Source organism: Tachysurus fulvidraco, chromosome 4 (genome assembly GCF_022655615.1).
Source record: "Tachysurus fulvidraco isolate hzauxx_2018 chromosome 4, HZAU_PFXX_2.0, whole genome shotgun sequence".
Classification (NCBI taxonomy): Eukaryota; Metazoa; Chordata; class Actinopteri; order Siluriformes; family Bagridae; genus Tachysurus; species Tachysurus fulvidraco.
Window position 1 is genome coordinate 19,212,069 of NC_062521.1, and position 12,376 is coordinate 19,224,444.

Below are 12,376 nucleotides of genomic sequence, written 5' to 3' on the forward strand. Positions count from 1 at the left end.
TGATTCCTTCTGTTGTTCTAGCATATGACAATATCACACCATTAAATACAGTTAGGGGGCACGGTGGCTTAGTGGTTAGCACGTTCGCCTCACACCTCCAGGGTCGGGGTTCGATACCCGCCTCCGCCTTGTGTGTGCGGAGTTTGTTCTTCTCCCCGTGCCCTGTTTTCTCTGGGTACTCCGGTTTCCGGTACTCCGGTTTCCTCCCGGTCCTCCCGGTCCAAAAACATGCATGATTGGTATATTGTCCTGGAAAATTGTCCGTAGTGTGTGAGTGAATGAGAGTGTGTGTGCCCTGCGATGGGTTGGCACTCCGTCCAGGGTGTATCCTGCCTTGATGCCCGATGACGCCTGAGATAGGCACAGGCTCCCCGTGACCCGGTTAAGTTCGGATAAGCGGTAGAAAATGAGTGAGTGAGTGAGAGTAAATACAGTTAAGACATCAGCAACATGCTGACAGAAAGTTCAGGGTGCAGTGCAGACAAAATATATGTAGAGTGAGAAAAACTGGTCAGATCTCTGGTGACCGAAAAAAATGTCCAATATTAGATGGACAAAACAATGACATTGTTTGGTTCTGTGAATCAGTAAATATTTTTAATCAAAGCTGAATTTTATTTTTACTTTACTTTTAAGCAAAGGTCATGTTGTCTTTGTGTAGAGGTTGTGTTGTCTAGGAGCCAGGTGAACAAACACAGTGGTCAAAACAGCCTAAAAAAAATCCTTGCTTGCTGAATCTCAGGCTTTGATCAAGTTGTAGGAAAACTCTGCCTGCCATAGCGAACAATTCATAACCTGATCAGTTCAGTTTGCAATCAGATACCAGATATAAAATATGTCACTGCAGCTGGTGTGAAATGAAATGCAATTTCCCCTGATTTTACCCTTGGAAGGTTTTAAGTATTATAACTTTGCTTTTGGCAAAAGTGAATCTGTTAAAAAAAATCTTAATTTCCATGGCTGCCAGACATATGAGATAAAATATCACATAAAATGAACTGTTCTGTGATACCTACCCATAACTCATAAAAGCCTTCATTTAACTGACAGCAAAGAGAATGTCTGTGTTTTGTTTTGTTTTTGATTTCATAGGTTTTATAGATGTTGTGTATGTTGTGTATGTTCAGTCTGTATAATGTTCTCTCTCTCTCTCTCTCTCTCTCTCTCTCTCTCTCTCTCTCTCTCTCTCTCTCTCTCTCTCTCTCTCTCTCTCTCTCTCTCTCTCTCTCTCTCTCTCTCTCTCTCTCTCTCTCTCTCTCTCTGTGTGTGTGTGTGTGTGTGTGTGGTCCAGAGAAGCTGAAGTTCACCCCACCTCCCCAGTCCCCTCAGTGTCTGCAGCTGGATAAAGAAGCCAGTGTTCAATGCTCTGCTACGGGTCGAAAGGCTCCCACAATACACTGGACCAAAGCAGGTAAGAGAGACATGAAGTTTGTTTGCTGTTACAAAGAAACAAGGCCCAGGGTTTGTGTTTATAAAAACGTTGTTCCTCTTTTCACTGCTGTGAAGATTAAGAGAGGGTTACATGTTTAACCCTCTTATCTTCTTTGTCTCTTTTTCTGTAGATGGTAGTGCTATCCCTTCACTTGCAAAGCAAATCAATGGAACTCTGCATTTTGAGAAAGTGAGACGGACCGATGCGGGGAATTACACTTGCATAGCCAGTAACCGTCCACAGGGAGAGATCAGAGCCTACGTCTCTCTCACTGTAGGAGGTGAGATTAACTGAAATGCTTAGTCGGAGTGAGAAATTCCTGTGCATAGTATTTGTTGATCTAAAAAAAACAAAACAGTAGTACATAATCAAAGCAGAAAAAAATCCAAGCTAAGAGCAACAAAGAAGAAGAGTAATAATCAATGTTAGACACACACACTGTCGAAGACATAGTCTGTAAAGAAGGACAATCCAAAGTGAAGATAGAATTATAAGTAATAACTTTGCAATCCTAGTGTAAGACTAAAGGGCAGTTACAGTACATGTCATTTATTTTTACAGGTGTTTCAAAAGTGAAAAAATGGTCAAAAAAATCAAAAATGAATATTAAAAGAGTCATTATAATATTTCTGAATGTGATGCAATGCAGTCTTTTATTCCACTTACCTCTAAATACTTTTCCATGTCTCCTGCTGTTTATTTTGAATTTTTGCAGATCTCTTTTTCCACTTATTACTTTTTTTTCATTCTTTGGCAGCTTCCATAGGCACATGTTTATTTCATTTCTTAATTATTGTTGGTACTGCTCTACCAAAATACTTTTTATAGCATGTCCAGCAAAAGTTAACATTGGTTATGTTCTATTTCCAGAGAGACCTGGACTGCTGATAGCATGTAGTTTCATGCTGCAATTAAAATCTATTAAATATATGTTGACTTAGACATTTTAACGTTTTCATTTCTGTCATTTAGCAGATCAGTAGTCTGGCATTTTCCGATCAGTAGTCCAACACCTTAACCACTAGGTGACCACATACATTATATATTAATAAAAAATATCTAATAAGTGCTAACCTAGATACTGGGGCTCTAATATTTAGGTGGTGTTGTCTGTTTTGTGTGTAAAATATTCAATAGGTATGTTGGCATGAGCTAGTGTGACAGATTGTTCTTTGTACTATTTTTACACCTATTTAAACACAGAGAAAAAGATTACTTATTCTACTTTGGCCAAACTAATGTAAAGCTAAACATGACAGAGTTATTTTGGATCACACCTGAAATATCTCAGGGTTGTTTTTTTTTACTGCATGTCTGATACCAAGTCCAAGACTAAGTACTGACCCTGTTCACCAGCATATTGTCCTCAAATCATTTTCTATCCATATTGTCATATCGTGCTATTGCTTTTCAGTGTATACCGAGTTCAAGGTGGAACCGGAGTACACTACAGTGTATAAGGGTCACACAGCAACACTGCACTGCCAGGCTACTGGAGACCCACAGCCCTACATCCAGTGGATAGTCAAAGACAAGCCATTGTCACTCAGCAGCAGCAGGTCTATCTATTTCATATATTTGGTTACACTTTGAGGACCAAGTAAAATATTATTTTTTAAACTTTATATCTGTGATAGATTGGGAGTTGTATGTTCTAAGAAATTTAAGAGATCTGAAAATTTGCAAACTTGAAATTTGCTCTTTCTCCAGTTTTTGCAATATTCTCTCTCTCTCTCTTTTTTTTAATTCTCTTTAGTCTCTGTCTTTTCCTTTTTCAGATTTCAAGAGATGCCCAATGGTTCCCTTATCATCAACGATGTCACTACTGCTGATGCAGGGAAGTACACTTGCATCGCTGGCAACAGCTGTGGCATCAGACATCGAGTTGCAGAGCTCTACGTCGTAGGTAAAAGCACAGGCTCAAATGGCCAAACATAGTGGCTCACTAAGTCACTGCAATTCAAGAGTTTAAGAGAGTCAATTTGGCTTGTGCTCTCTGAGTGGGAGGGTTGGCATACTGTCTCTCCTCTATCTCTCAGACTAACACTAGCCAGAGTGACATGAGCATCTGTGAGTTCATGCAGACAGAAGGGGGTGAATAGTGTTAGTTTAACACTGGCATGTTATGCAGCATAAGCAGCCATTTGAATAGATGTGATTGGCTGGCTTTATGTGTCTCTCAGCATCTCAGATGATGCGAAGCATCTGCACTACAATTTCCTGTGAATGGACTTATAGAAAATATAGAAAAATAAAACCTTCTGACCTGTCAGATCTGAACATGTATTCCAGCAACATGACATAACAAGAAGCAAAAATTATCACTGGTCATTGAAATATTAAAATATTGCACAGCAACTGGATATTGCATAATAAATTATAAAATATTGCACATGTATAATATATTACCACAGAATGAGTTTTTGTATTCTGTTCATCATCAGAATTTAGCCAATGAAATTAAATACTGTGCTGACCTTCACTGAGTATGGAATTGAGATGTACCTTTATTAATTCAAGAATTGTACATTTTTGTTTGACATTATCACTTTAAAGGCATTTGTTACAAATGCTTAGATGTGGTAAACTTCAGGTTTGCCAAAGCTGATATCACCTCTGAAACTTAACTCCTTCCAGCAACACTGAACTTTTTATATTCCAAAGCTGTTGTTGTTGTTTTTTCAATTACTCAAACACATGTTGTGGCAAGAAAACAGGATGCTTTGTGGCTCTGCTGACTTTAAGTTTAAAGAGTGTCTGCTGTGAAACAATGAAACGCTTTCTTCTGCTTTTTCTTCAGAGAAACCAAAGCCTGGTCGAGACAGTGACGAAGGGAAAACACCATATAAGATGATCCAAACAATTGGCCTGTCTGTGGGGGCAGCTGTTGCCTACATCATCGCCGTACTTGGCCTCATGTTCTACTGCAAGAAAAGACGCAATGCCAAGAGACTGCAGAAGGGACAGGATGGTGAAGAGCCGGAGATGGAGTGTCTTAATGGTGTGTGTGTGTGTGTGTTTGAGTGTGAAGGTGGATGTGTGTGATGAAGAGATTAAATGATGAAGAGATTCTTTATATGAACATGTATGCATCCAATCCAGCATTTTATCTTAAGCTTCATGTAGATATTTAGTCTAATCTTTCACATGTGACTTCAATACTCATGCCCCCAAAAACCAGAAGCCTTAAAAAGCAATATGATCAGAAAATTAATTTCACAGACCACTGTAGCATGTTTATAATTGTTGAAATGCTGCCACCTTGTGGTTTTCACCATGTCAGCACATGCAAGCTTTAACCAGTATTTAGAGTTGTGCGAATTCTAGAAGGACATTTTACATACATCTAGTGCTATATATTTATTGCAGAATTCATCCCGCTAGTTTTTGCATTATACTTTTCTTGAAAGGCAGCTACAAAGCCCTTGATTAAAGAAAAAAGCAAGATGGAGCAGTAAAGGATATTCAAGTCAGCTGTTTTGAAGACCAGCATTTTCTGCATGAGCCGTTAACTTTGTGTTATTTGGTTCCACAAAAGTAGAAGTCATTATACAAAAAGCATCATGTTACCTTTCTCTCAGCATGTCAACTGGAAACACTCATTAACTTTTCAACTATTCAGAGTTTATTAAAAGAAAGCTGCCAATCTGTTCGATTCAATTCTTTAATTTAGTTCAATTTAGTTTCAAAGCAGTTTTACAGAACATAAGAAATATAATACAAAAGTTAATTATACAAAAATTAATATTATACAAAAGTTCAAGATTAATATTAGACATATTTAAATGTTTCTAATGTTCAATGAGCAAGCCTGATGTGATTTAGGTAATGGCTTCAATTGCATTCAATTGGAAATCATTTGTTTCTGATAATCATACTGACAGTACAAGTTTTAATTATAATGATTTATAATTTTTCAATTTGCTCAAAACTGATGCAAATAATGTTGACGTTATACAATTTCTATTTAAAATGCTTAATGTTTATATACTGTCTAACACAAGAATGTCACACTAGAGGGTGTAAGTATAATACATCTTTGTACAATACTTACCAGGAGGTGCTATGCAGCACAACGGCCAAACTACAGCTGAGATCCAGGAAGAAGTGGCTCTTACTAACCTAGAGACTGTATCTACAGCTGAAAAACAGCACAGCAACACAGACAAGTTCCACTTTCCCAGAGCAGACTTGCAGACCATTACTACACTAGGTAAAGTAACACACACATGCAAACACATACAGGCCACTGTCTCATACACTGTCCCAAAATGGTCACCATCTGATCCTTCTGAGCCACAAGACCAGACTGTGTCCCATTTTTTTATTTTGAGGTTGAAAAGGCTGCTCACAAGCTTCTGCTATGTGTCCTTTATTTGCCCTTTGGAGAAGTCCACATCAATGCCATCTCACCCATGGTGTGTTATCGATAAGTGATATTAGCTAGGACACTTCATGACTGATGGGATTGCTCAGAGCAGAGAGAAACCTGCACCATCGCTGATGAGGAGAATAATATTTAAAGGATTCTTGACCTATTTCATGTCATTAATTTAACATGTCACTTAGCAGCATTGGGATTGCAATTTATGTGTCAGAATCTATAAGCCAGGATCTTTTTCATCAGCTTCATCTACATATTCAGTTAACCTGCATTATTTGATATGACAACTATGTGTGTCTTTTACCTAGTTGATTTTGCTGTGGTATATTATTTAGATTTGTTGTGTCGTAATAATTACACATTATTTTTGCAATTAAGATGTGTCCTGGAAAGTATGTAGGGGAATTTGGGTAAGCATTAAGAGCACATTAAGGCAATCCTCAAGTACCCCATTAAAGTCTAAAGCGTGAAACATGTACACCTGGACTTGTGAACTTCACAGGCATATGCAAATGTGAAAAAAATGACCACAATTAATTTTTTTATTTAAGTTCACTACTTCTAGTGCAGCATAGTTTGTTGTCTAGGTTTCTAATCATGCCTTGGACCTTTCTTTCTGGTTGGCCTTACGAATATTACAGTCTTTTAATGTTTGTCTCCATGTATTACTGCCAGATATTGCTTGGTCATTGTTTTGCTTTTATGACCTTGGGGATTCCAGGAAAGCTTTCAGAGCATGTGGCCAATCCTTTCATGGTGTCTTCCACATCTTCCACAGCTGTTCGTTCCTCCAAAACAGGTCTTCATTTCTGATGGTGTTGCTCCTTTTGTTGGGTGTGTAGTTTCCTCCATACAGGGACTGAAAAAAGGCTGGAGCTTTTAGGTAGTTAAAACTTGGGTTCACTGTTATCTAGTCTCTGGATCAGATTTAGTCTTAGGTCTTCTGGGTGTCAACAATTATCTACTTAATGAGTAATGTCATCATCTGAAACAACTTTGTCTTTATGTCTGTTTGTGTGTGTGTGTGTGTGTGTGTGTGTGTGTGTGTGTGTGTGTGTGTGTGTGTGTGCATGCAGGCAAAGGGGAGTTTGGTGAGGTGTTCTTGGCCAAAGCGCGGGGGATAGAGGAGAGTGAAGAACAGACTGTGGTTCTGGTGAAAAGTCTGCTGAGCAGAGACGAGCTCTCACAGGCTGAGTTCAGGCGGCAGGTCGATATGTTCAGTAAACTGAATCACACCAACGTGGTGCGCATACTTGGCCTCTGCAAGGACACAGAACCCCTTTACATGATCCTGGAATATATAGACCTGGTAAATAAAATCCTGCCATTTTAACGTATAATACAGATAGCAATAACTATATATATGAGCTTGAATTAATGAGTAGTTTCGTATAACAATATTTTCATTGATCCATTATCATTGATCCAGGCCTCCATCACTGCTCACATTATGTCAGTGAAAGTTTATATATATATATATAATTGTTAGCCATGAATTCTTCACACCTGGCAGTCTTCAAAAAGCTTAGAGTTTTTACTGTGTTACTGTTGGATGCTTGTACTTTGCTGGCGTACAAACTTCGTGTCCATCTCTGAAGGTGGGTGGCCAGATCTGAATATATTTATAAGTGACAATAACACTTCCATATTTTATCCGAATATCATATTCACAGTTCACAGTGTTATACATAGAAAGTAAAAAGATGCTAGATAATGACATAAAACTATTCTAATAATATTACACCTCTCATTATCCTTTTATTTCAGGGTGATCTCAAACAGTTCTTGAGGATATCGAAAAGTAAAGATGAGAAAGTCAAGCCGCAGCCTATCAGTACCAAAACCAAAGTAAGCCAGATAATATGTAAGACTTTGTATCCACTATTCTGACTTTTGTGAAAATAGATCATAAGCCCATTTTAAGATTTTTTTATGTTGTACTTTCTTTAGGTGTCCATCTGTGCCCAAGTGGCTGCTGGGATGGAGCACTTGTCCAACCACCATTTTGTCCATAAAGACCTGGCAGCTCGGAACTGCCTAATTAGCGGAGAGAGACATGTCAAAGTTTCTGCACTTGGCCTGAGCAAAGACGTCTACAACAGGTGTATACCACAACATGCAGAGTGATGACACATGGTTATATTGTTTTTCTTTATAGTTGTCAACATATTTACGGTCTTCTTGGTTCATTTTCTCTCTTGAATCTTTTTCCATGTTCACAGTGAAATGTCAAAAAGACAGATGTCATTTATCTTAAGAGCATTGTTCTAATGTCTGCATTACATTTTACGAGGTTGGAGTGAACATATTGTATTACACTGACACTGCCCCACCCAATGTGGAAATGTGTTTACAACATGGTAAAATGTTCACACTGATCTTCCTGCTCTTGTCCGTAAAATCCACACACCTCAAATATGTAGAACACTTCATAGTACTTCAGCTTGCTTGGTACAAACATGGCTTAGAAACTACAACATGCAGACATCCACAGTTGTATCAGGTAGTCACCGCCTTAACTCTGGCTGTCAGTGAATGAAAGAGGCCCAAACCTGTTCAAGCAAGACAATGCCCCACTGAACACCTTTTGGATGAACTGGAATGGTGACTGCACCCCAGACCTCCTCACCTGACATCTGTGCCTGACCACAGTAATGCTCTAATCAATGATTGATGACAAGATTCAAGCTTATTATGATAGCAAAGGAAACCTCAATCTGGATATTCTGAATCTTTGGCCATATCTTGTGTTGTATTGGAATAACTGCTCTGTACAAAATGTTACCAAGCAATAACAAATTGCCTTATTGTATTGTATTTCTCTGTTCATTTTTTCCCTCAGTGAGTATTACCAGCACAGGCAGAGTTTGATCCCTTTGCGCTGGCTACCTGCAGAGTCTGTCTTTGAAAATGATTATTCCACCAAATCTGATGTGTGGGCTTTTGGTGTGCTGATGTGGGAAGTGTTCAGCCATGGTGAGATGCCATATGCAACACTGAGCCATGAGGACATACTCGAAGGTGCGAACAGAAATGATTACGCATAAGTGACTGTGCAGGTTGAGTTACATATATAGACCTTGCTCATGTCTATTTTTGTGTTTTGCTTTTTTCAGTGTCTCTAACAATGCTTTGCCATACAGTGTCTGTATGTGAAGTTGAAGGATTTGTTTCTGTTCTAGGTCTTCAAGCAGGAACGTTGAAGCTATCTGCTCCTGAGGCATGTCCTTCTAAAGTCTACAAACTGATGAGCCGTTGCTGGGATCCCAGTCCCAAAGAGCGGCCATCTTTTAGTGAGCTAATACAGGCTCTGGGAGAAATTCCGTTGGACAGCAAAGTGTGAGGACTACATCTGCTCCTACTTCCACCTGGTTTATGGAGCCATGCCTTTCCTGTTCTGCTCTGCTACAATCACAGACTCTCTCAGACTGGGTCCCACACATTTCAGGGAGCAAGTGTGCATGAGGGAAAAAACAGGGACGTTGATATCAGGGCAATGTGTGTGTGTACAGTGTGTGTGTGTGTGTGTGTGTGTGTGTGTGTGTGTGTGTGTGTGTGTGTGTGTGTGTGTGTGTGTGTGTGTGTGTGTGTGTGTGTGAGTTTGAAGACTCCAGAAACTTCTATCTGCCTTAACCATGGCATTAAAATGCTGTTGATCATTAAATTTCAATGGCTTATTTATGCTTTTAATGTTCAGCTCTGTCTCTTTTCCACCCTGAGATCTCCTTGTTTATTTCTGAAGCCTCAGTCAATGTTCAAGAGGTATGATCTTTTAACTTGATCTTTTACCTCTGCTGGCGCAGGACAATCCAGCCCCAATTGGGGCAAAACCCACGCTGTGGCTCCTGAAAATAATGCTGGACTCTGCATTTGATGCTCAGCTATTGGACTTGAAGTTATTGTGTGTATCGTTGTGTGTACGAATGTGTGTATTTGTGTGTCCTTGTGTGTGCTTTTTTAATTTTGCAGTGTGGATTGTTGGGCAAGTCAAACAGAGCAAAGTTTGCCATGTAGGGAGATTATGTCTGTTATGGCTCGAAGCTCCAGAATAAATGAATACTTCTAGTATATGTTTTGTACACATGGAAGGGCAAGGAGAGTTAGAGATGTTTTATTACAATTGTACTTTTTTATTTTTTTAATTGTTGCCTTTTTTACCTTGTGGTGCTCATATGGGACAATAATATTTTGATGGAGAGAACTTGCAATACATCTTATTGCCTACAAGCCTAAAGCCATGATGAACAATGTATTCAAGATTTCTGCATAGCGATATTTATAACCACCTCACTGTATTACTGCTTGGCAAAGTCCCTGTTACGTTCACTTATACCAACACCATGCACTAATTTCACTTAAACTCTTGTTTTATATGTTTATTTCAGTGTAGAAGGATGTACGTGAGCCTTTATTATGATGAAGGCTCTCTTTTTTTATATATATGTTTTTAATGGAAAGGTACTCTGAGATCCTTTTATTCGATTATGTACTTCACTCATTATGACATCTCATTTTGCAGTTTGGAAAGTGTTGTAGGGCAGCTGAGAGTTTCAGTGGTCACCATCAATATTAATGGCCACAAGTGCCTAAGACATGAAGGATTATAGTCAACTTAGTTTTCAGTTTATTTTCAGTACTGTTGCTTTGTTTTTTAATGATCTGTTTTATATCTAATCTTTTCATATATTATAAAGAGTATTTACTGTTGGTTTGTTTTATTTCTCTGAATAAACACATGGTCCTTGTCTTTGTAATAATTACATGCTAGGCACTCACACATAAAAGTGTTTTGTTAGTCTACTTTAGCAAAGGTCAAAATAATCACAATGTATGCTGCTCACATTAAACATTTATGTTTGTAACAACAAGCTTGTACTAACTTTCTGAAATTGCTGTGAAGGCTGAAATCACAGGACTGTCAAAATGAGTTCCATGGGATCAAGTCAACATGACTTTAGACTTTGTTTGTAAATCTGATGCAATTTCCTTTTTCAAATAGCAAAGAAGGTGCAGCTGAAGATGTTTAAACATGTCAGTAAGACTAAATAAACACTGCCACATTCAAACTGGGTTTTAAGTCTACAACTGTTTCGCATAAATATTCATGCATTTGCTTTGCCTCATTGTACGTCTTCACATTTTGTAGCATTACAACTGAGAATTGAAATGGAATTGATTGGGAGTTTTATCATTTGATTTAAACAATATATCTATATACAGAGATTTAAATCAGATCAAGGCCTGGGCTTTGATTGAGTCATTGTAGCACAAATCATCTTTCTTTTGAATTATTCCAACAGGAATCTTTAGCAGTATGATTAGTGTCATTGTCCTGTGGGAACCTGAACCTCCACCATACCCTTTTGCAAACTGGAAGTATTTTACTCCCTTGCCTTCAACCCATAACAGCTTCCCAGTCCCTGCTAGTAAAAAAGAGGATACCTCCACATGATTCTACCACCACCATGCTTCATGTGGGCAAAGTGTTCTCAGGGTGATGAGCAGTATTGGATTTCCTTGGCTCTGTACCACAGGACCAGAGAACATGTTTGCAGAGTCTCCAACACATGAATTCATAATGTTCTTTTAATAATGTTTCTTATTTGCCACTTCATTATATTTGACCATCTTAGTTACTTTTGGCCTCTTGGTTGCATCTCTGATCTTTTATATCTTCCTTACTGTGTCATTTAATTTGGATGGCCTGCTTTTGCCTGACAGTGTTGCATTTGTGCCATATACCTTCTTCAGCATAGTCAACCCCATAAGTGGAGTATTGTGGAGAAAGAGTCACCAGTGTAGCACAGTTCAGCAGAGATTGTGCTGAAAATCTAACCTTTGTGTTTCATCTGCTTCTCCACGCATTTTGCGAGAAGACTCGTGATGCTGTGAGGACACAGTGAGAATCACACAGAAGGTCTTTCTATAGCCTTAGTTGCATGTCCAGAGATACTGAACATGTCCTAGGTGGATAGATAGATAGATAGATAGATAGATAGATAGATAGATAGATAGATAGATAGATAGATAGATAGATAGATAGATAGATAGATAGATAGATAGATAGATAGATAGATAGAACTTTATTGTCATTGCATAGTACAGGTTCATAGCAACGAAATGCTATTTAGCATCCACAAGAAATGCAAACAGTAAAAACAAATGTGCAAAGGAATAAATTTAGATAAATATGTAAATATATGTACAACACATTTAGGCAGAAAGTGGTTTATATAAACAAGACATCTCACCCTTTTTTGACCTTTTGTGAAATGATTTATGTTACAGTTTAGGGGTTATATTACTGGATCCTACAGTGTTAATAAGGCCTTATAACCTCTCTTTTTGCTGTAAGCAGGTGTTGTTGATTTGCATCTCTGAGTAATGAGTGGAAATCTTCAGGTTTGGGTTAAAGCCCAGATCAGCTTGATCACTGGTGCATTGTTATAATCTGTTCAGTAGAGGGTGCTATGGGTTGGTATTCTCCAACACTGAAAATTAGATAATATTAGGCTTCTGATCAACAGTTTGGCTATTTTTGTTATCTCTCCAAAAACACT

General features: G+C 38.4%; 1 protein-coding gene across 2 annotated transcripts in view; it reads left to right on the top strand.

Annotated features, from left to right (window-relative positions):
* Positions 1–10,684, top strand: part of ptk7b (protein tyrosine kinase 7b) — an 88,425-nt gene extending 77,741 nt beyond the window's left edge. For both annotated transcript variants that reach the window (XM_027174960.2, XM_047812654.1), the window contains 11 exons: positions 1,292–1,411; positions 1,563–1,712; positions 2,847–2,991; positions 3,211–3,338; positions 4,233–4,433; positions 5,490–5,645; positions 6,893–7,125; positions 7,584–7,664; positions 7,767–7,918; positions 8,659–8,837; positions 8,999–10,684. In XM_027174960.2, the coding sequence (XP_027030761.2) occupies positions 1,292–1,411; positions 1,563–1,712; positions 2,847–2,991; positions 3,211–3,338; positions 4,233–4,433; positions 5,490–5,645; positions 6,893–7,125; positions 7,584–7,664; positions 7,767–7,918; positions 8,659–8,837; positions 8,999–9,159 (1,706 nt within the window). In that variant the 3' untranslated portion in view covers positions 9,160–10,684. The remainder of the gene's footprint in view (positions 1–1,291; positions 1,412–1,562; positions 1,713–2,846; positions 2,992–3,210; positions 3,339–4,232; positions 4,434–5,489; positions 5,646–6,892; positions 7,126–7,583; positions 7,665–7,766; positions 7,919–8,658; positions 8,838–8,998) is intronic.
* Positions 10,685–12,376: the final 1,692 nt, after the last annotated feature.